The sequence below is a fragment of the Bacillus rossius genome, chromosome 1 (genome assembly GCF_032445375.1).
Source record: "Bacillus rossius redtenbacheri isolate Brsri chromosome 1, Brsri_v3, whole genome shotgun sequence".
NCBI classification, from domain to species: Eukaryota; Metazoa; Arthropoda; class Insecta; order Phasmatodea; family Bacillidae; genus Bacillus; species Bacillus rossius.
The window spans coordinates 70,792,965-70,818,588 of NC_086330.1; the positions used below are offsets into that span (position 1 = coordinate 70,792,965).

At 35.5% G+C, this 25,624-nt stretch overlaps 1 protein-coding gene across 2 annotated transcripts in view; it reads right to left on the reverse strand.

Annotated features, from left to right (window-relative positions):
- The window catches only part of LOC134537443 (uncharacterized), a 159,347-nt gene that overhangs the window by 103,649 nt on the left and 30,074 nt on the right, over positions 1-25,624 (reverse strand). For both annotated transcript variants that reach the window (XM_063377887.1, XM_063377895.1), the window contains exons 6-10: positions 15,363-16,244; positions 10,607-10,765; positions 6,598-6,807; positions 2,782-2,880; positions 853-951 (exon numbers count right to left, since the gene is read on the reverse strand). In XM_063377887.1, the coding sequence (XP_063233957.1) occupies positions 853-951; positions 2,782-2,880; positions 6,598-6,807; positions 10,607-10,765; positions 15,363-16,244 (1,449 nt within the window). The remainder of the gene's footprint in view (positions 1-852; positions 952-2,781; positions 2,881-6,597; positions 6,808-10,606; positions 10,766-15,362; positions 16,245-25,624) is intronic.

Sequence of the window (25,624 nt, forward strand, 5' to 3'; positions counted from 1 at the left end):
CTGATGGGTGGGTGCGTGCTGCTGCCATACCGTGACAAGGTGTTCAGTTCCATGGAGCCGGGTTATGCAAGGCAATGGCTGGAAAAAGGTAACTTAATTTTTAAGATGGGCCACGGTCTGATGTCTGGCGACAGTTTTGAGTATGCCAGTCTCTGAGTTAGTTGATTTCAGTTCACTTTGTTCGGTTCATTATTTAATCTAAATAGGCCTGTTTGAAGATGGAATCACAACACTTGTGGACTAGTTAGTAAACAAAAAAAATTTTTGGTAGTTTATATGCCGTAGTCAGCTGCCATTTGTATGGTTTAATTATTTTTCTCTTCTGGTCTTGGAAAAACATAGTTTTTTTTTTGTTTTTTTTAAAAAAGAAAAAACACACTTTTTTTACTGTAAGTAATCAACAAGTGCATAAGAATAAATGTGTTTTTTAATATCATATTTATTTATCTATTTTGTAAAGGAATGTAGGGAAACATCAACTAGTATATTTATTTATTTACTTATTCATTTATTTATTCTGATATTTATTTATATATAGACAGGTATTTATTATATTGAAATATACAGTGGAATGAATGTAGTGGAATAACTTGTTTTATTCTTTTTAGCTAAAAACCTACAACCCATTACCCTTCTTGTATAGGGAGAAGAACATTCCTGAGTACCACATGGCCTGACAATGACTAAATATAATCACATTTTATTTACCTAAAGAAAGATGCAGCATAAACTTTGTTTAAACTACAGTGAAAAACTTTTCAGAGCATAAAACATAAATCAATAAAAATATAAAAAATATCTTGTTGAAAACATTTAACACAAACAAAAAAAAAATATATAGTTCTTACTTACTCTGCGAGTTCTTGATTCAGCGTTGCAGGAGGCATTCGTTACTTGAAAGAAATTCATCCACGGTTTTTCCCAAATTTGTAATTCACAAATTCTAATGTCCTGGAAAAATTTAATGACCACATAATGAATACAAATGACTTACTAACATTAAATTTCAAGAAACTAATTTTTGATAAAAGAATGCACCATGTTTTATGAAAAAATTTTTAATTATAAATGCCTAAGAATCATAGATCTATTTTAAAGGAGTTGAGAATACATAGTTTGATAAATTTATCTATTAACGTTCAAGTTGTTAAATAGAAACTTAAAAAGAAAATAAATTGCAATAGAAAAATTTTTAACAAAGAAAAATATTCTGTCATGAAATCAATTTTTCAGAACCACCTATATTTGTTCCTTAAGTATTATTCCATTCTTACTTTGATAAACAGCCCGGAAACGAAATGTAAATATTTAGTGACAGACACCCAAAAACATAAAACTAGGCTAACAGTACCATCCCTTGGATGACGTTGCCTATGACGTCACGTGCAAACTGCATAATGGGAATAACAGCTGGTTTAACAAGCACTCGTCACACTGCCAAAGGATTACATGTACCGGCATGCTATAAACTATATTTACAAACTAATATGTGTGTCTCAGATTTCACCTGTAAAATAATTTCCCATCTAAAAATGTCCGGCAAGTGCGCACACTCATTGATTTTTATTGATAAAATAATTAGAGAAAACATTTTTTCCTTCACTTTAACGGTAAGCTTCAGGTTTCTACTAAATAAAGAATGTGTGAGGTAAACTTTCAAAACAAAAAAAAAATAACCGAGGCTAACAATTCACAGTGAAAAACTATAAAATGAGTTACTTGAACTTATATAAATAAGATACCTGGAACATAAAAACAAAACAATTTAGGTATAGATTTTTGAGTTTGTTGAAACATTACTCCATAAATAATTTATACAAAAAAACACCTGTAACAGTGTACATAAAGATAATAAAGTTTCTAATAAAGATTTTGGTTTCACTTCCGCCTGTAAAATATTTCTTAAAATATAATATTTGTGAATAGGTCTCTTAGACCCATAATTTTTACTGTTTGTTTGAACAAGTTTTCGTAAGGATTATTGCTATTATTTAATCATACAACACAGTATGATTATAATATGAAGACCAAAAATTAAATTTCATTAGTTAAAAATGGTTTATAAGAAACCTTTTTGAATTTGACTCAAAGATAACGAATTTTGATTTCTTTACAAACAAAATAAAAATTTTAATCTGTTCTATAGTGACCGGTTTTATAAAGAGGTTACACTGTACAGAAGGTTTGCATTGTACACATTTCATAAATTATTCATCAGAAGCACAAGCAAGGTAATAAAATTTTAATTGCAAAACATTAATTACTGTCAAAGGTACAATATTTTGTTATTGTAAAGCATGCACACAATGCTAGTGATAATGTTTATGTTATGGAGCTAGAGTAACAGTGTGCGAAAAATTATTTTGATTAATAATTATTGTACCCATTCTCTGAAAAATCATAATTTACTATATAATTCATTGTAAGGAATGGTATTATTAATTTATATGTTTAAAAAAAAAAATATTGTATCCTTGAAAAATGAACTTTGAAAATACAGTTCAGTAAAATTACGTTAGTTAAAACAAATGATAAAAGTCACCTTTTCAAATTTCAAAGCACCACTTTCCGGCATTTCAAAACAAAATTTTCCATTCCCTAGCCATATATCCTTCACCACGAAGTTTGACATTCTCAATGACTTTGCATTAGCAGACATTAACTCACCCATTCCAGCCATTTATCAAAACAAATTAAAAAAACCTACCTTTTTAAGACTGACAGAACATCTTATTCGTTTTAAAACTTCATTCTAACTGCCCTGCAGAAAGATATACTTACTGAACTGCTATCTGGTGGACAAGATGACGATGCAGTCTGAGTCCCAGATGTACTCTCCCGAAGTGCAATTGTAATCTTGTATAACATGCCAGCAACAACCTATAAACAAACATAACATCCAACTTTCAAATAATGAGTGAAAACATTTTACATATTTAAAAAAATTACTTACCAACAAAACACTGCATAAAATGACTACCCACCAAATAACCAATTTAGAGATTACAATCATGATGAATCTCTAGTCTGACAATGTGATGTATGTCTTAAAAGTCAAAGAAAAAGTGTAGGTTTTTTTTTTGTCATTTATTTCCCAATACACTACCCCTTTAATAATAATTTACATCTGCTACCAACACATGCTGCTAGCCAAAACTTCCAAAGAACTCTTAATGAGACATTTTTTGTTATCACACCCACAAGACTTCAGAGAATGAAAGATTTTCCTTGTAGAAATGTTCCATGTTGAAAATAATTCAAGAAAATGGTATCAAAGAAAGAACGTTTATGCCATCTACACAACAAAATTGGAATAGTACTTTAAAAAAAGAAAGTGGAAGATCAGACTAGGTAACCAACATAAATAATAATACATCAAATCGGGACAAACTACATATATGAACCAAAAAGGACATGTGCTACTGCCAACTGTTATGTAGCATATGCGTATTTATTTAATTATTTTGTTTTATTTATGGCAAGCCAGTCACCGTAAGTTATATTTATATGACTATATTTTTTAGCTTGTGTTAGGATACTGTCACCATGATACTCCTTTTTTTTATGTTAATGTAATTTCATCCATCTTGTTATTACTTTGAATCATTTGAGTATTTTTTAATTTTGAAATTAACTTAAGAACTACAAGATCTGAAAGACTATATTAAAAGAATTTTATATATTATTGAAAAATGAAATTATCTGCGAAAGACTTAAAATTATTAAATAATGTAATTATGAAAATGTGTGTTCCAATATCAATATTTGGTTGTTCTTTGTGAAGCAAGGTTTATGTGCTTTAGATCAAAGTATGCCATCTTTTATTACATTTCTTGGTTGATGAAAAAAATCAATTAAAACTTTTTTATGTCATCTGCCATAATAAAGACAATTTTTAAATTTTGATCCTCAAAACTTCATTAATTTTCATGCTGTGAATCATTTCCGGGGTAGGCCTTTAGTAACTTAATTTACCCCAACTATGTTAATGTTGACTGTTTTGGTATGGATGCAAAACTTGGTGTGATATTGCTACTTAGTGGTTCCTGGTACTGACCATGCAGCATCATGCAATTCCACTAACTTCTTGTCTGGACAAATGTGACCTCTATAGCAATGTCAGGAAAGCTCAACATTTTTAAAAATATTCTGCATGATTCAAATTCAACAGCACAAACATTTTGAATCTCAATCCTCGGATTACTGAGCTGTTTAAATGTGCTAAATCTGCCCTGTAAATCGAGTAGCATTGTTAAGCTCTTCAAATTTGCATAATATTCTCATCTTACATAATGGAAAATATGGTTACTTAAAATGAGGTATTGAATAACTGGTCAAGCATACATACTTTAAGTTGTAAAATAATATAGTGGAGCAGCAAGAAATGACTAATTAAAGGCATGAGAAACTGAAACCCTCTCATACCTTGAAGAGCCTGGATGTAAATGGTAAACACACACACACATATTATGCACATAAATATAATGGAAAAAATTAAATACTAAAACTGTGTCAAATAATACCAGTATTATGTTGTTTCTAATGTGGTATTGCTTGATTCCACGCCATCAGTTCCAGTGTGATTGTAAGATTTAGAATATAATAGTTGTAAATTAAGGCTTTCATCATAAGAAAACCTCAATTTTTGAAGTATCTCTACAACAAAACTTTACTACTAATACCATGTCATATAGACATTACAAGTAAATTTTATTTAGTTGTTAAGACTATATACAATATAAAAAAATACAAATTTTACTTTAGTAACAGCTGTTCTACTAAAGTAATTAGGTTTTTGCAGCCATTGTCTGAAGTGTCTATTACATTATTAAAATAAAAACAAAAAAAAACTTAAAATTTTTGGAAATTATTTTTGTAATATTTTGAGACATGAGATTAAATGTTTTTAAAAGACACATAATATACACACACACACACACACACACATATATTTATTATCAATCAAAATTTTATATATATATTATATTAATGGAATCATTACTGCAAAACTGTCTAATTTCATAAAGTACAATAATCATGTTTTATTTTCAAACAAAAGTACACATTTACATGCAGGGCTCGATTTTAGCGCCTGTTAACTGCCCGGGACAGGCAAAATCTCGTCCGGGCAGGCAAAATAAAAAAGGCAACTGTCCGGTGGACAGGTGCAACTTGTGACGCCGAGGTTATTTGCACGCACTAATGCAGCAGAGGTGATTAATAATATTTATGTGACCACGACCGCAAATAAAACGTCTTTGACAGTATCTATAAATAAACAATAATGGCTGCTCTTTTGTGACTGACGACTCTGGCTATTGTATACCGCGGGAAAAAAAAGTAGGTTATGTACAAACCGTGATGAATACTTCTGAATCATAATTCTTAAAATCTTACTTTCACGTCATGATTCACGTAACATAGTCGTATTCGTATGCTAGAGATGCAAAACGTCTCACACCGATGATGTTTGTTTTTGTTGCCATGTTTTAATATTAATTTCGTTGCAGTGCAGCCAACAATTACGTAATTTACCGTTGCATACTTTCAAAATATAATTTTTTTAATTTATTGTCTTTATAAATCGCGACTTTACTAATTCCTTGCCCTACTTTAACATAGTTTGTTAACAGAAAAGCGTTTTCGCATGGTTAACATTTCACGGCGTACTCCAGATGCAGCTGACAGTGGCTGCAGTGACTGCGACTGCTTGAAAATTCGCCTGTCAACTGTTGCATCAAAAAATAAACATTACTTCTTTACAGAGGACACGGTAATCTTTTACAGTTTATCTTGTCACGGCGATTGTTTAAGTAATTAATTAACTGCGTTACACAATGTGGAAATTCATTACTGGTGTTTCAAAACCACCAGAAAAGAAAAGAAAAACGGACGAGGACAAGTCAAAATATAATAATAAATATGACAAAATAGCCCGGTCCTGTACTTTTTTAACGTCTTGGTGTTCCGAGTTTCTTTGGCTTTGTTACGACACAGAAACAAAACAAATGTTTTGCAAAGTCTGCGAAACGCATTCAAAATCATCTGGATCAGTTTTTGTTACGGGCTGCTCAAGTCTGTAAAGACTGAAGTCTATAAAGACAGACTGGCGAAACTGTCTAAATGATGATACACTGTCTGCCCTCATGCGTGTTCAAATACAGTCACCTTCTGAAAGTGAGTTTGATCTAGCACCAGCAATAAATCTCTGGTATCATAATGTTCAGAGAAAACGTCAACCCTTTCAGCCTCCTTATCGAAGATGTTCAAGAGAGAATCAGCAAAGTAATTCGTGCAGTGACTCAGACAGAGACTCGTCTGAAAATGATTAAATAAGGATGTTAAGTGTGTGATAAAAATAGGTGCAAAATATAGCAAAAATCCTTTTTTCTCACTTTTTCAGCGACTTTGAATTTTTTTTTATTTGGGTAAAACAGCGGACAGGCAAATTGGATGGCGGACAGGCAAAATTTCGATTACACCTGTCCGTTGGGCAGGTTAAAATAATCCTTAAAATCTAGCCCTGTTTACATGTACGTATTATCATGCATATTCAAGGTAACTAAATTCACCCAGCAGAATGCTACTGAAAGTTACCTGTTTCGAGGCACTGCGTATTGTATCAATGCACGGTGGATTGGACAGGCCAGTGCTGGACTGGCTCAGGTGCGAGAGAGCTGTGCTAGCAACCCTAACGATCTCTGGGTCGGACACACTGGCTGGCTGACTGCCCCCCACCACGGAGCGACGAGCGCGAGAGGCCATGGGGTAGTCGTCGACATTGCCACCACACTCTGACTGCACTACCTGAATACACACATTACACCACATGACAAACAATACATTTACATATTAAGTATTCTACCTGCAAAGATAGGTGAAATAACTAACTAGAACCATGGCTGCCTCTAAGAGTTAAAAGAAAGGAAATTAACTTTATTAACTGACAATCTGATTCTTAAATCAAATGTAAGACCATCTAAACCACAGTCAAAAGATATAACGGGTAGACCCTAACTATTCAAAAAACTTGAATAAAGGACATTTGGAAAAAAAAAAATTAAATTAATATATAATTTGAAAAATTTGAACACCTACCATTTAAGTGGTATCCAAGATTTTGATATTAGTTAATGACCGGTAGCTTTAACGTTGGGGACTAGGCAAGGTACATATTGAATAACCACATCAACATTCACTGGCATGAGAATGAGAAAACATGTAGGAAAATAAACATCTCCCAATGCAGCAAAGTGGGTTACCTCCGGGATGAAACCTATCTACTGACGTGCGATGTGCCACACACATCTGTCATTGTCACGTGACAATACCATTGTGTAAAGTACAGAGCTCTCAATATTTTTGGATGCTAGGGTATGTACAGCACTGTCAGTAATCATCAATAATTTATTTTATAATGACTAAAATAATTTAATAAATATTATGTACTACTTTTAAAATGTTAAGTAATTTAAATATGCCATAAAAATTATAAATGACTTGTAAATTACCCATTTCTACGATGAATCCATATAAAAATAACAACTGGACTATTTCTTGAGAGATATCACAAATTGACATCTTATTCTTAAAAAAATAATAAATTACATATTAAATAATGATTGAATAACAGTAACGTACATCATTTGAGGTAAATATTGTTACAATAAAAGGTTTAAAATTAACTACGTACTCCATTTCATATTTTTTAAATACAACAAATTCACCTAAAAAATTAGGTAATTTCACATTTCTTTTTCTACTTTGCATCTGTTTAAAAATATTAAAATCAGCAAGTGTTACACATTTTATTTATTCTAACTTGTTACAAATCAATTTGTCCAGAATATAAAAAATCTTATTCAAGCCATACAAAAAAACTCTTCAAAACTCTTGAGATTTGTATAAAGTATCTGAAAGGTTATACAATTTGAGGTTTGACTCAATGCACTAATTTAAGATAAATTGTTTGCTGAAGAAATATATTGTAAAAGAATCATTGAGATTATTTTACGTTCTTGTATTAATACATGAAATTCACCATCAAATAATTTAGTTCTACCAAATTTTCACCAAGACATTAAGGCATGATTCCCCCATTTGAAATGCACAATAAGATGATTCTGTAATGCAGAAAAACTGAAACAAGTCATTTAACTGATCATTTCTAATGGAGATAAAATTCCATGGTTGCCTAATGCCCGCAATATCACCAAGAAAAAATGTTTTGGGACGATGCTATAGCTCCCACATAGACCATTCCCAACAATTACAGTTAAAAAAATTTAACTGTGAGTTCGGAATGAAGCACAGGTCAGATTGTAGATGTTACGTTTGTTCCAAAACTACTGTGGCAGAATGCTATGTAAAAACTCCTCTTACTCATTAGGGAAAGCCTGAACTGCTTACTGTATTTAATCTGTATCTATTTGGTATTTATTATTTATCTACATGCTGTGCAGCATGCTAGTAATTACACATTGCTTGGTGATACAGCTACCAGTTCGGGACCCAGTTATGAGGTTATTGCTACTCCAAGCCACTTCCATTGTTCGTGAAAACATCCGGTTAACGCAATGTAGTACCATTTTTCATTATGCTGTTAGCAGCTACACTTTTGCTGGGCAATGCCTCGTAACTGGCCAACGCCTAAAGTCTGCTCGATCCTGTCAATTTTCCCCCTCCATCATCAATGAGCTTGTATACTGCCACTCCAGCCGTGTATCACTTCTCTGTTGCTGCATACAAATGCTAGCATGCCTGAAGTCACGCTCTAGCTAAGATTCACTATAACTACAATAGAGGCTTTATGTGTTAGTATTGCTAGTGATAGGGTTCTTACCAGTTTCCTTTTCAAGTAAGTAATAACCATTACTGTACTTAGTTGCTTGTACATATAAATTGCTTAATCTTATCTTGTGCTACATTATTAGAAGTCTCTCACAACTCTTAAAAATAAGCAAATAACAATACTGCTTACAATATGGAAAATAAGTACCTCTTTATTTTAAAAATAATCATAACTCTGTAGTCTCTTCTAATTGGTGGGGAAATAACCTTTAGAGATATTTCTAATACACATTATTGTTAAGTGTGGGAATACAGGTTTTAACGGATTCTCCAGTTAATTAGCCTTAAGTTTTATTTAACAATTAACTCTTAGATATTGCCTAGAATTATAGCAGTCTAATGAGTGTCCACAAAATTAATAACATTTTAATAAATCCACTATTTACAGTCTTTCTGAAGCTTGTACCAACAACAACAACAACAACAACAACAACAACAACAACAACAACAACAACTCCATTGGAACCCGATATTGCTCCAAGGACTCGCTGGTATCGCCTACCACCAGCCTCTTGGCTTAAGTCTTTACTCTCGAGCACTAGTCAGCCGGTCATTTGTATAACCTGAGTCTTGGGAGCTTCCCATGGCCCTTCGACTGTGTTTTAAAACCAAGGCCCTGTTAGGACTCCAGGAAGCCACTAGGAGTTGTGCACGAGGCACGACCATCCTGGCGACAGGTAGCAACCTGATGATGTGCGTCCCTTATTCCAAGGTCCCAGTGAAGGAAGGGGGTGGAATTTTCTCAGGAAGCCGCACCAGGCTGTGCCGTAAAATTGTTTACATATCTTTGCAACAAAGCAAGAATCTGCCTTCTTTTTTTTTCAAACATAAAAACGTGTATACACACAATATATCAGATGTCTCTATTATTGAAAAGTGCCAACAAGTTTGGCACCACGGCATTGCCAATGTCTTTCTTCCTTTCTTCCACAAAATAAAAACTTATAGATCTATAAATAATACCATAGCTGACCATTTATTGCCAATGATTCTGAGCATGAGGAATACAAAAGTGAGGAAGTATTTAAATTAAATACATGACCAATAAACCACATTTATGCAAACTATAACCTTAATAAAGATTGCAGGCTTTCACGGCCATTGCCAGAAGTAGCTTGGCTTCTGGGTTGTAGCCGCATCTAAGGCGAATATATCACTTATATGGGTAACTCTACCCTGATGATGACGACTGCAATGTCGACCAAAACGTCGGTGATATATTCGCCTTGGACGCGGCTACAACCAAAAAGCCAAGCTACTCAAAACTATAACCTTTTTGCTATACTTAAAACATTAAATAAAATACTACATATTAATAAAATATTCAAGTATCCCAAACAAAACATTTACAAACGAAATATTTATCTATTTAACTAGTGCATCATAAGTTTTATAATTTAACCTAATTTACTGTAGTTATAAAAAATATAGTTCTCTCACTATACGGCAAAAAAAAAATGAAAGGATGGGTTCCTGCTATTTTACAAACTAAACAAACAATATTTTTTTTAATTGTAAGAAATAATTCATTAGCACACGTATTGTAGTGCTTTGAAATTTTTTTTTAACTATGCAACATTTTAAAATGCAAAATATTTAGTTTTGAAAATGCCCATTTGGAAGTGACCCCTGAGCTCTTTTTTATATATGATTGAATGTACAGTGTACAAATTACCCAGTCACACTTAAAGACACACTATTTAACCAAATAAAACAATGTGCCACGTAATCATAATATTTAGTATGTAAGTCTTACTTTAGGCTTTTCGTCACCAGCAAAAGCACGGTGAAGTTGAACTTTGCATATTCTGGATGAAATGTCGTCCTTGGCACAGTCTGGTGCTGAAGATGCATCTTCCTTGCATTGCGTGTACCCAACTCTGATCGTCAAGTGGTACAGAATTCCATCTACAATCTGAAAATTATCAAACATTATGTCAGGCGACAGCTCTTAGAAGTAAATGGAGTGCAACACCTGCAAAGAATGTACAGTCAAGATGATAATTGAATTTAACTCCCTGACTATTAGTATTCTTTAGTATTCTTGACACCTGCAAGAAATGCTAAATTACATATGCTAAATGTGTTGTAGTGTATAAAGAGACAAGCAACAAGCAACATGCATTTAAAGAAGGCAGAGGGTAACTCAAGCAGCTGCTAGCCAGCTAGCTAGGTTCATCAGTTCTGCAGTACTGATAGGCAGTCCAAGTTACCTGCTACAATTTACTTAATTGCTAGAGCAAAAGCTCTTTCAACTGGCTATTACAGGACTACAGCCATGCTGAATTAGTGATTTGATGGATTATTATATTGAACATATATATACACATATATATGTATATACATATACATACATACATACACATACATTTTTACGTAAATAAAGTTTTTTGCCTAAGAGTAAACAGTTATGGTAATGTGTTTGTATGATATTTTCTAGAGTTGCTAATAGTGTTTTATAATGTATGTTTATAATTTTTTTATGTGTAATTGATGTGTGACAAGTACATCTTTGTATGATGAGTAGGAGTATTTATGAGCATGTTTCATCAAATAGTTTTGTGATAATATTTTGGGTAGTTATTTTTTTTATTTGTGTGTATTTCAATTAATTTAAATAAGGACTATTCACAACTGTAGTTAAAGTATCCAAGCAAGTTGTACACAATTTCAATGTATGTTCAGAATACTATATTCTTTTTAGCAAATTTAAGTATTTTATTCAATACGTTGAACATAAAATTGATTTTTGAACTTTTCTTACACCAAACCTTCATCTTTAGGTTAAGCTGTAGTTGGACATATTTAATTTATGCTTTTAGTTTAGGATATAAAATATTTAATATTTTGCTTGTTTTCGCACGTCACTGCCTTTTGAGGCGATTGGTAAAAGGTCAGATTTGGTAAATTTTTTATTAACACCGCCTAGAGTCTTCTGTTGACATTTGACTGTTAAATAATTTTTAATACCAAGGATTTTAAATATTTAAAAAAAAAAAAAATTGTGTAATGGTTGTAACAAAGGTTTTTCTTAATTTTTATATCTTGTTGAGTAGTTTTATTCTTTTATTCTTTGTGTTCAGTAATGTTGAGGTATTTGGGTACTAGCCATGATACATATGTGTATTTTTCTACAAGTGTTTTGCATTGATGTGGATGAATTTCGTCATTTTCTGGCCACAGTGTGCCAAGGTTGTCGTCGTTTTGAGGGCCAAAGCGGGCCAAATTGTGTTTGTCATTTTATGGACCAAGAGTGCCAAGAGTTTCCACATCGTTGTGTTGATTAAGAGGCTCTAATATTTCAAGTGTGTTTCATCATCGATTATGTTTGGAATATGGAATTGAACTGTTAGGGATGTTTTGTACATATATGCATTTTTTGGTATAGGCATGAATTTTAATTCTCACATTGCAACAAGGCAGATGTAAATTCACTCAGTAAGGATAAAGGATGGATAAACTTTTTTTTTACCATTGCTTGACACAAAGTTTTCTGATCTTGTAAATCAGATATTTGTGAAATAATAGCATAATAATATAGCTTAAACTCTGATAAGAATACAAAAGCACAAACATTTTGTAATTTTTTTCAAAGAATAATGTAACAATTTTTAATGAGAAAATAATGTAATGTCGTCTTCTATTCCATGCTTAATGACTTTTTGATGTTTGTGCATTATTCTTGAGTAGATAATTAAAAAATATATTTTATGAACCTTAATATTTCAGTCAATATGGATACTTATGACCAATGAGCAATTTATAAGTGAGGTGATATGGTGAATGTTTCTTAACACTTTTGATAATACAACACTATTGTTCAGTTCAACTATTAAGTTCATTTTATGAAAAAAAAATTGGGGGGGGGGGGGGGGGGGTTGGTAGGTAATGTTGGAATACCCTGCCTTCCCCAGATTTTACAAGTATTTGTTAAAGGAATAAATATTATGTTTTGTCATTCAAAAGCAATCAGCTAGTTATGTAAGTTCAATGTCACAGTGACGTACTTTTGTATTTCAATCCTATCATTAGAAATATTCTTGCAATTAATTTTGGTATTTATTTGTGTTTGTTTATGAAAGCCAGTTTACTATGTTTTTACTGGTTTTCAATTGCTGGCTAGATTATTATTTATGTAAGTGTGATTTTCACTAGTTGATTGCATTTAAATTTTCTTACGTGTTTCATAGTATGTTGGTGATGTTTTTATAACATAGGCAGGGCTCGATTTTAGCGCCTGTCCGCCTGCCCGGGACAGGCAAAATCTCGTCCGGGCAGGCAAAATAAAAAAGGCAACTGTCCGGTGGACAGGTGCAACTTGTGATGCCGAGGTTATTCGCACACACTAATGCAGCAGAGGTGATTAATAACATTTATGCGACCGCAAATAAAACGTCTTTGACAATATCTATAAATAAACAATAATGGCTGCTCTTTTGTGACGGACGACTCTGGCTATTGTATACCGCGGGAAAAAAAGTAGGTTATGTACAAACCGTTCTGAAATCTTCTGAATCATAATTCTTAAAATCTTACGTTCACGTCATGATTCACGTAACATAGTCGTATTCGTATGCTAGAGATGCAAAACGTCTCACACCGATGATGTTTGTTTTTGTTGCCATGTTTTAATATTAATTTCGTTGCAGTGCAGCCAACAATTACGTAATTTACCGTTGTATACTTTCAAAACATAATTTTTTAAATTTATTGTCTTTATAAATCGCGACTTTACTAATTCCTTGCTCTACTTTAACATAGTTTTTTTTAACAGAAAAGCGTTTTCGCGTGGTTAACATTTCACGGCGTACTCCAGATGCAGCTGACAGTGGCTGCAGTGACTGCGACTGCTTGAAAATTCGCCTGTCAACTGTTGCATCAAAAAATAAACATTACTTCTTTACAGAGGACACGGTAATCTTTTACAGTTTACCTTGTCACGGCGATTGTTAAATATTTATTTAACTGCGTCACACAATGTGGAAATTCATTACTGGTGCTTCAAAACCACCAGAAAAGAAAAACGGACGAGGACAAGTCAGAATATAATGTTAAATATGACAAAATCGCCCGGTCCCGTACCTTTTTAACGTCTTGGTGTTCCGAGTTTCTTTGGCTTCGTTACGACACAGAAACAAAACAAATGTTGTGCAAAGTCTGCGAAACGCATTCAAAATCATCTGGATCAGTTTTTGTTACGGGCTGCTCAAGTCTGTAAAGACTGAAGTCTATAAAGACAGACTGGCGAAACTGTCTAAATGATGATACACTGTCTGCCCTCATGCGTGTTCAAATACAGTCACCTTCTGAAAGTGAGTTTGATCCAGCACCAGCAATAAATCTCTGGTATCATAATGTTCAGAGAAAACGTTGACCCTTTCAGCCTCCTTATCGAAGATGTTCAAGAGAGAATCAGCAAAGTAATTCGTGTAGTGACTCAGACAGAGACTCGTCTGAAAATGATGATTAAATAAGGATGTTAAGTGTGTGATAAAAATAGGTGCAAAATATAGCAAAAATCCTTTTTTCTCACTTTTTCAGCGACTTTGAATTTTTTTTTATTTGGGTAAAACAGCGGACAGGCAAATTGGATGGCGGACAGGCAAATTTTCGATTACACCTGTCCGTTGGGCAGGTTAAAATATTCCTTAAAATCTAGCCCTGAACATAGGACAGTGGTCTTTGAAAGAAAGATGTGCAATGCCAAGGCACAGAAATGATAAGACAATATTTTATCACATCCCATTATATATATATATATATATATATATATATATATATATATATATATATATATATATATATATATATATATATATATATATAATAGAGAGAGAGAGGGAGAGAGAGAGAGGGAGAGAGAGAGAGGGAGAGAGAGGGAGAGGGAGAGAGAGAAACACGTACCCGAAGTAAGAAATCAGGGAAGTCCTCAGTTTTTACTGTTCTGTATTTGCTGTACTTTTGTCTTAGCCATCTGCGCGCTGGGCCGATAGGTCACACTGTTTCAAAGGCTAGGCAATTGAATTTTTGTGAGAGGAATAAATTGCCAAATTCAGTTCAAACTCTTTTATTTAAATGCAAATAATAAGTTTTCGAGTACTATAATAATTATTGTTGGAATTTTACACTCAGCTACCTGCAACTTTTGTGGACAAATTTTCAAGTGTTTATGAATGTACAAGGAACAGTCATCATCTTAGCCAGGAATGATTTTTACTTGTTTCAAAGTTTTATTAAATTTAATTTAAGTTTATTAAAATCCCTTCAAACAGAATATCTCATATAGAGTTTAAGTAGTGTTATGAACAGAGTTAAACATTAAGTCGTTTAAAAAATTTTTTGTTACAAGAAAACATAATTAGTGCATAACTTAAATTAACAAAACAGTTATTTCAAGTTTTCAATATTAAAATTTGAGTTTACAAAATGAGGGTATAAAAACAGTAAAAATATGTCTCCTTAAAAATAGTTTCAGCTAAAAAATAAATGTAATTTAATAACCTCATACGCACCTGCTTTTTGGCATCCAGTATCTCCAAAACCACTCGTTTATTGTCATCATCATCCAACTCATCCAGTGTGGCAACAGCTATCTGCCCAAGTTCGTTGACGAGATCTTCATCTGATTTGTCAAAATCTTTCAGGGCTCCAACCGTTTGAGCGTTTCTCCTATCACGATCCATGCTATCTTGAACCTTGTCATCTTGCACACCATTACTTACTGATCCAGAGTCAGATTCCTCACCTCTGCCATCCTTGGACAGAGTCACACTGTCATCATGCCCTGTGATGCGCTCAGTGTTCTGATATTTAGCCACTGAGGAAGCCAGTTCCTCGCTTTCAGCACTCTCACTGGATAGTTCGTCTGGTTTCGCAGCACTGCTGCCCACAGCAGCAGAGGGCTGCTTCTTCGTCGAGCCCAACACGTCTGTGTCCGTCAGTTCTGGTTTGGTCCCTGATTGACTCGCTGCGTCAATGTCGTCGTTGGTGAGGTACAATCTGTGTTCGCTTGCTGGCGGCTCCGTCTGCCCAGCCGGCTCAGGTGGGCTGTTCTCCTGGAGCTGGGATCGGACGTTCACGTCGCCAAAGCCTTTCATGTAATCCGTGTCGTCAAGCGCGTCAAAGTAGTCTATGATCTCCTGCTTCTCAGCATTGTCTCGACTGATATACTCGGGAATAATCTCATTGTCCAGGTCGTTGACTTCTTCCGTGCAGTTGTTGCTCTCGATGTGCTTCCTGCTGCTCAGCCACGGCTTTTCCATGAACTCAACCACGCAAGTTTGCACGTCCGAGTCAGGCTTTGGTTCACACAGTTTCCCGACAGTGTCCGACCCTTTCAGACACACAGTCTCCAACACCTCCATGTGAATAATATATCTGATGCCATTTACAACCTGAAACAAAACCATTTTTTTACAATGCAGAATAAAAAGCATTTTTTATGTTTATGTTGCTCTTTTAGCTGCAAGTAAACTAGAATCAAGTTTTTTTACTATGTAGCATTTAACAACCATGAAGTTGACTCTGATCTATGATATACAGTAGAACTTCATTTTTACGTACCCTGAATTAACTGTTTACCGTTTATTTTTTATTTATTCAGTTTTTGATCTGTAGATCCCATATGGAGGTAAGGACTCCGGGATATAGAAAACGTCAATTAATACAAATATATACATATATTATAACATACTGTACAACCACAAAAACTAAATATTACAGAGTACTTTTACATTTCAAAAGTAAGAAAGAGAGAAAAAAAAACATGGGTACATAAGCAATGGTATAAACTCAAGTCTAAGGCTCAGAGCGAAGAGTTAGTTTACAAAACTCAATATTTTTCTCGTTTTGTGATGGATTTAAATAAGATTTACCAGAGTTTAGTTTTCTTATATGTTATTAGGTCAAAGAATTCTATCAGAGAGTATATTGTTCTACTTGCACTATCATTTTCCCTATAGTACATCCCACTTTATGCGAAAGCATTTTCCACAGTTTACGTTGCAACAGCACTGCTTTTAACAGCAATTAGAGGCGTGCTAAGCTTCAGAAAGTCAAAGTTAACTAGAAAAATATTTTTATTCAACTTCATATAAAGGTAAAGTTTAAAAACTTCAAAGATTCCACAGATATTTTCTCAAAGCAAAATATTTTAAAAGCTGGAACTAACACCTTTATTTGAGGCCATAAATAACATCCTTGAAGTTGGGCTAGCTGCGGTTTTGAGTAACAGGCGATTTGCCTAAAGTCATTACGCCTAAAGGCGTTTTTCCTAACGTCGAATTGCCTAATGGTGATTTGCCTAAATGTGATCTGCCTAATGGCGTTTTCCCTAACGGAGTTCTGCCTGACGGCGTTTTCTCTAACGGAGTTCTGCCTGACGGCGATTTGCCTAACTGCATTTTGCCTAACTCCGATTTGCCAAACAGCGTTTTGCCTAACGGTGATTTGTCTAACGGTGTTTTGCCTAAAATGTTACTATGATGACAAAACCTCGTTTTGCCTAATGTCGAATTGCCTAATGGCATTTTGCCTATTGGCATTTTGCCTATCTGCATTTTACTTATCAGCGGTTTTCCTAACCGCGATATGCCTAACGGCATTTTGCCTAACCGCGATATGCCTAACGGCATTATGCCTAACGGCGATTTGCCTACCGGCATTTTGCCTAACTCCAATTTGCCTAATGGCGCTATGTCTAACGGCGGTTTTTCCGATATTTCTTATCAATTAAATCATTCGTCATAAAATACTATTAAATTACTTTTTAATAATTTTTGTGTTATCCTAAATAAGCGCATACTCTTGCTTTAATTAAAAAAACTGTTCGAAGGTTTCACTTTTGCTCACAAGAGAGCATCTTTGTGTGTTGTAGTTCTAAAATGTTATACTGGAGTTCGTAGATGCAAACAAGCTAGCAGCATTTTCTGCTGTTTTCGCTGATAGTTACAAAATCTTTCACGTGATGGCATAAACATCTGTTTTGGAACTTTTCTTTCGTCTGAAATGGTAGTTCAAGGATGGATCTAGGAAGTTCTGGCAAGGGAGGCAGCCTAATCCCGGTGCCAGGTTTGAAAGGGGTGCCCATGGTGTCCAACAAAAAAATTTTTTTTAAGTTTATAATGTAACAGTGTATAACAAGTAAAATAAAACTATGTTATCTTAGCTTTTGTTTTCATGGTTCTAATAAACTTGAACGCCTATATGAGTATATATACGCCAGGAAATGACTGCGCAAGGTATATACGTTCACACAAAACATACTCAGAACGTTTAGACTTGGGTAGCTGGATATTTTTATGACAGAAACAAGATTATACTTATACCTTTTTAGTACGTCTACTATTTTTTATTCAAAATAAAACTAAACATGCTAAATGTTTGGGAAAATTTTTTTTTGCATGACAAATGCATCAAAAAATTTTAATCTGGTAAGTGGTAACTTAAAATGTTCACACATATAAAACAAAAGTCCTTGGCACATTAATTTAAAAGAGTGATCATTTAAGAAAATTTTTAAATAGTAAAAAAGGACAACTTAAAAAAATTGTATTTTTACATGCAAAACTACTTAATTTTAAATTTGTTTCTATACTGTGATAATTAATACAATATATTTAAAAACTCAATTAAAAAAATCAATCAATTCATAATCTGTGTGACAGAGAAAAGTGAGACAGGCCATTTCAATAAATGCTTAGTTTAATCTAAAATTTCCCTATCTGTCTCACTCTTAACTCATGTGGAATATCAATGTCAGTCTCACACAGATTAATTAAATTTAAGCTTTGAATAATAATCATTGAATTATCTATCCCAGAAAAAATTATACCAGCATAAAATGGAAAATTGTTGTCACAGTATCTAGTAATTTGTCATAAGATGGGAATTTCATATAAAAAAAGTCTGTGTAACTCAAAAACTAAGTTTTTAATTTTTTTAATTTCTGAACTGTTAATATGTTAAAATTGTTTGGATCACTTAAGCTGTATATACCATACACAAAGAAAGGGAGAGAGGGAGAGAGCAATAATCTTCGTACTACATTTTAAGACTATTTAAAAGTGATGTGTCACTTCTACTTTTTCCTTGTTGGATCGGTTCCAATTCTATAATTCTGTTACCGGTTCTCAGTTTTAGGTTAGCCTCCAAACAATTTTAAGGCACACCAAACATACAGAATGTACTAATAAATGGTGTGTTTGTATAATATGACTTATCAGCACTCCACTTTACCATAATCCAACCACAAACATGTCCCCTAGCCCCTAGGCAGCACAATGGCAAAGCAATAAGTAGTAAAAAATATTAACAACTTTTTTTCACTGAGTCAATATTTTATTTAGGCACACCAATAGAAATTATTGAGGATAATATAAATATTTCTTCACTAGTAATTAAGAGTAAATTATATCTATGTGTGTTTGTGTGTGTGTGTGTATGTGTGTGTGTAAGTATGTATATATATATACAGGATATATCAAAATTCATGTTACAACGCTTGAGGGTAGAAAGCTCTTATTATTTGCAACCATTTTAGCCAATAAACATGTTGCCAGAAACGCGTAGTTAAGCCCCTGTAGCCCCAGAAAGAGTCAGCGTAGGCAACCCGTTGGGCTTTGTGCGAGACAGACGATGCTGTGGTGAATTACGTGTTTACGACGCCGGGCAGCGCTCGAGAGGACTGTACGATGTCGAATGCTGACCCCCACACCTTTTTACTTCCGTTGGTGGCGCCCTCACCTCTTTTCTTCCGTTCGTGCCGTGCCATAGCACTGCGCAGCGTGACATCGCAGTGTCGCGGTGTGTTTTGATATCACTGGTGGTCTGTCGTTGACTGTTCTGTCGTACAAGCAAACTCGTGGTGTCATTTCTTTCGCTGTGGTTCTGAAAAGGGCGACGTTTTAGTGGAGCTCAATGGAGTACACGTATAGTGATTACACGGACATGCTGCTTGTTTATGGGGAAGCTAGACAAAATGGACGAGCCGCCCGTCGTCTGTACGAAGAACGATATCCGGGTTGTAGGATTCCAGCTCACACCATGTTTGCAAGACTTACTCAGCGAATGCGTGATACTGGTACATGTGCCGTCACAAGACCAAATGCTGGTGCTCCACGCAGGGTTCGTACTCCCAGTTTTGAAGAAGATGTACTTCAGAGATTTGAGGAGAGTCCGGATACAAGCACAAGGGCAGAAGGTTCCGATATGGAAGCTGACAAAATGGCTGTTTGGCGAGTTCTTCATGAGCAACTCTTGTACCCGTACCACCTTCAAAAAGTGCAACACATGGGTCCGGCGGACTATCCTCTTCGCATGACCTTTTCTCGTTGGTACATTCGAAGAGTATTGAGGAACCCCGAATTAGCAGTTTTATTCAGCGATGAAGCCAAGTTCACTCAAGATGCTATTCTCAATTCGCAAAACAGTCATGTTTGGAATTATGTCAATCCGCATGCAACGTGTTACAGCTCGCTAGGAACGTTTTTCAGTTAATGTGTAGGCCGGTATTGTTGACGGCGTACTCATGGGGCCTTTTTTTCTTCCGCCACGACTTATCGACGCCGGATACCTCCACTTCCTTCAGAACGAACTACCAGGTCTTCTTGAAGAGGTTCCATTGCATGTCCGACGTGTGATGTGGTACCAACATGACGGGGCACCACCTCATTTTTCTCTGCAAGTGCGAGAGTATTTAAACCAAACATTTCCAAACCGATGGATTGGACGAGCGGGCCCTGTCGCATGGCCGCCAAGGTTACCGGACCTAACCCCGTTAGATTTCTTTCTGTGGGGTTATGTAAAAGGGCTTATCTACGCTATGCCAGTCGAAAAGGTAGAAGAGCTTACACAGCGAATCATTGAAGCGTTCAAAATCATAAGGTCGACTCCACACATGCTCCAGCGTATCTGTGAAAACATGATTCGCCGTTGCCACCTCTATGTCGCTCAAGGTGGGCGTGTTTTTGAGCTGTTGCTTTAGGCTGTCACGTTGTTAAAACGTACAGTCAAACCTCTTTGAAACGACCCCACACGGTTCCCAGGAATAGGGTCTTAATAGAGGGGGAGTCGTAATAGATGTTTTCTGAAATTTTCAGTTGATTTCAAACCCCCCCCCCCCCCCCTTCTCAAACCGCTACTCGCTAAGAAACCAGCCGTACAATGGCAGGATGCTGTCACTCACAATGCTAGACGGCTTTGCTTTAAACCCACTTCAACCTTCATGACAAGTCCGCCGCCCTACAGGCCACCTCTAAAGAAAATATGTCAAAAGACAATTTATTTTTACTGGTTAGTTTACATGTACATTTTCTGCTTGCCGTAGTTAAATTCACTAGAACCCCGGATTTAACGAAGCAGTGATTTTACGAATACATTCTCGCAAACCGTCAAAAACTTGGACATTTTTACCAAAAAGTGAAAATCAGAAAAAGAAAAAAACGAAATGAAAGATCATTAAAATATGTTAAGTTTAACACACACAGTTATTTTTGTGTCGGCTTTAATACTTCCAATAATGTTCATGTAACAATAACCAAAAAATAATGGGACATTTCCTTTAAAAATATGGCAGCGGTACGTTCTGCAACGCGAGTGGGCGCACACGAAGCTCGCCCAGCTGGCTGGCGGCAGCGGCTTCATGACGCATAAGCTCACCCCTCCCTCCCCTTTGTAACATTCTTCAAGGCTAGCTCATCCCTCCCAGACACACAAACCATCTAGTGTCCTCCCTTATAACACCCCAACTTTGCTCTCCTTTGAAAAACCTTCAGTGAGAAAATGCTCATTTCACCCTCCTTTCTCCCGTAAAATTGGGCTATTATGAATGGGGTACTAAAGCGGTGAGGGAGGGGTAAGATCGTTGTAAATATTTTCGGACCCCTCCCTCCCCAACCAAACACGGCCAAAAAAAAGTATGTCAAAATATGTCACTTTTCACACCAAGTTAGAGTTCAGTCATCTCTGGCAAGGAATTTACAAGCCTTCAAACTTAAATATAAATGTATTTTAATAGCAACGGTCCTATGAAAAGGAATATACCAAATAAAATCAAGTTGCTGTCACCAAACAAAGCATAAAACTGCCCAATGCGTGGTCGCTTCGTTATTGCTCGCGCGAGAGGCGAGACGTGGAATGTTAGAAGAAAGATAAATGCGGGGGAGACAGACGGCAGCCAGTGTGTTTCCTGTGTGGGGAATAAGTGGTGTAGCCTTTTTTTTTATGCTGGGTGAAGCGACCTTTTTCTGTCAACCCACGGGAAAAGATAATTGCTTGAGCTGTCAAAATAAACATAGCTGCGGCAGTTAAAACAAGTCGAGGCAGGCGTGCATCCAGTCGGTCGCTGTGTATATCTACTCGAAAAACATAACGTCTCAATTCATAGCAAGATTCCTTATAACCAACATGTATTGCCGGATGTTTTCAGCCTGATCCATACAAGTTCTTTAGCCACGTTGTGAATGAAAACAACTGGTGGGCCAGTGTTGTGCCCTGTTTTGCGGAAAATAAAGCTTTTTTCAATTTTCTGACAGTTTTAATATATTTTTACCCACGTTAAAATGAAACAGTTAACGTGATTGTTAAGAAGTACAAGCAGCATCCGAGATCGGCCACAGCGCACGGTACGGGGAGATAGTGAGCCGACTACCACGTTCACACGCTGAGGCCGGAGGGTTTTTCCTGCATTGTATTAGTTCACAAATACAAGCCAGATAATATACCAAATCGGACTTAAAAAACTAAGCAAACATTGTCAACCGATAGTAATCAAAATCAAGAGAAATCTAGCAGGTAGCTTTGCCTTAACTGCGTACCACACTAGACACTCGCAAAAAGCTAAAACATAAACACGTTGCCACAAAAACCTTTATCTGCACCCTGCCGGCAAAGGGACGTGGAATGGGGGTTGTCAAGCGCTGACAGCGGCTGACAGCGGTTGACAGGAAGTGGTATCTATTTTTAGATATGCGCTGCCTACGGCTGTACAGCACTTGGCAAGAGAAACGCAGTAACACGCTACTCACAACAAGAAACTTATTTTCTGTCTGATTTTCTTCGGATTTTCGGTAATTTTTGCACGGTTCCTCGAAATCGGGTTGTAATAGAGAGGTGGACGCAATAAATAGGGTCGCAACAAAAAGGTTTTACTGTATGCAACAATTTCAATGTTGTGAAACAAAGCCGAAGCTGTGATTGATTTCACAGTGAAATTAAAATCTGTGCCACGATTAAAAAGGTTATTTCTCACAACATAACACTCTACAACGGGTTGCCTACGCTGGCTCTTTCTGGGGCTACAGGGGCTTAACTACGTGTTTCCGGCAACATGTTTATTGGCAAAAATGGTTGCAAATAATAAGAGCTTTCTACCCTCAAGCGTTGTAACATGAATTTTGATACACCCTGTATATAACTACAATAGTAACACAACAAAGCAATTGTGAGTAATTATTATGTATAATAATAGGCAAGGATGTAAACCTCCAAGTTAACAGAGGTTTGTTAAAACAGTACATTAATACATTAGGGCAAATGCAGGTTTGCACACAGAAAGTAACCACACTGTTTTTTTTTATCTATGTTTACAATATTGTATTTCCCTGCTTATGTGTCACACATTTTATGACAATTTTTTTTTATAACATGTAGTGCAATCCTTGTAAAAATTTTTCCTTGTGGTTAAAAAAAAAAACTTACATTAAACTATGTGGTTGAATGTGTGCTTAAATAACTAGCCTGTGTTTGTTTTCAATAAATATGCTACGAGTAAGAATAAATTGTTTAATTGAAATATCTCAGCAGTCCTTGTAAAGATTCATGAATGGCGCCATTGCGCTGCATCTGCCAACTGTGGGGCAGCTACCCTGCCACCTCGTTAAATGATGTGACTGTCTGCTGCCTGCCTGTGCTGCGTAAGAGGGGAAAATCTAAAAATAAACCAGCCAGAGAGGGAGAAGGAAAGGGGGAAGAAGCGTGTATGTGTGTGCGTGTGGCCATGCAGCAGTGTTTATGGTTCTTCCTCCCTGTCTCACCGTAAATGTCTGTGAACTGGCACCATAAACAATCATCAAGTGTCTATCTTAACACATTTTTGTGATGCAAATGAGTCCAAACATTGTTTTTGTGAGATTTCCCATGCTTTAATCTCCAACATTCCATTACAAAACTGCTGTAAAGAGCGTATTTGTTTTTATTGAAGAAAAGACAGGAAAAAAAAATTGACACCAAATAGTAGATGCTGTCATTTCATGCATGGGAAAGGAGAAAGGTAAAAAAGTTGATATGAGGCGTGTCCGAAAAGAATGTTGGCCATTAAAAAAATAACTTCATGAAAAGAAAAAAGGTTTATACAAAAACTACATATCTACATCACATTTTCACATAGCCACCATTCAGTTCCAAGCACTTTTCGCAATGCTCTACCAGTTTATTAAATCCCTCTGCATAGAAGTTCACCACCTGGAAACTAAATCAATTGACAATCATAATTTTGTAAATTTTGCTGTAATTGTTGACTCAGGTTTCATTAAATCAACAAAAATTAAGCCCTTTTCGTCCCAAAAAACGGTAGCCATTATTTTACGACCCTAGTGCGGAGATTGCTTAAACTTTTTTTGGATATGTTTACTAAGCATCTGTACTTAGGCTACACGCATTGCGTATTCAAAGTCCCTGATGTCTATGGCCAATGCATCCGATCCATTCTCAGGCGGCAAACTTATATGCAGAGGGGTTGGATAAACTGGTAGATTATTGCGAAAAGGGCTTGGAATTGAATGGCGACTATGTGAAAATGTGATGTAGATATGTAGTAAACTGAATACTGATGAAGAAGGGTCATTATTCATTCAACATCATTACCATTAAGAGTATTTTTTTTGCTTGGCATTCACATGTTTGTCGTCACTTTTCACGTGCTTTGCATCAGAATCTTTCAAAAATTACTCTGCAGTTGCAATATTTATACATTAGTGTTATGGCATTGAATGCATAATCACCACCACTTTTAAACTTATCAGCTCGTTGCTTTCCACCAACAACATTTTTTTAAATTTATTATGTGGAGCAATTAACATTTAAGTCTAGAAATATTGATAATGGTGTTATTTAAATGGCCTATGGTAAAACCACAACCAGGCAGTTAAAAAAAATTAATTTGGTCCCTGCAGCATAAAAGACATTCGGAAAGCAGAAGTACAAACAGTAGTAAAGAGTGCCCCATGGTGGTGGCATATGTAGACCCACAAGAATAAGGGAGGGAACTGCCTTTTCAGCAGTAACAAAGAGAGGAGTGGAAGGGAGAAGAATCCTGTGACCGCTCCGTTAGCGCTGTTCCCGCCCCCCCTCCCCCAATTCCAACTTGACACTTTTCAAGGAAATTCCCAAAGTGTTATCTTGTGACATCTATCAACCCCCCTCCCCCTAAATCTTTAAATTTTATGGTTCCTGACAGCATTTAAATAATTTAATTTACATAAAATCTTGTCTCATGTTATAAGTAGAGGGTACCGTATTGGTCCAAAAATAGGCCGACCTTTTTTTTGCCAAAATAGTATAATTAAATACATACATTTCAAGGAGAATCACTTATGGCATAAAAATGTTATCAGATACAGTACAACCCTGTTATAACATTCTCCAAGGGACCAAATTAAAAAAAAGTTATAAGCAGGAAAATGTTATAAGCAGGAAATCATAAAAATACATTTTCACTTAGTATAAATTACGCGTGGATTGATTAAATTAAAGAGTATAGGTAAAACAACACAAAGTA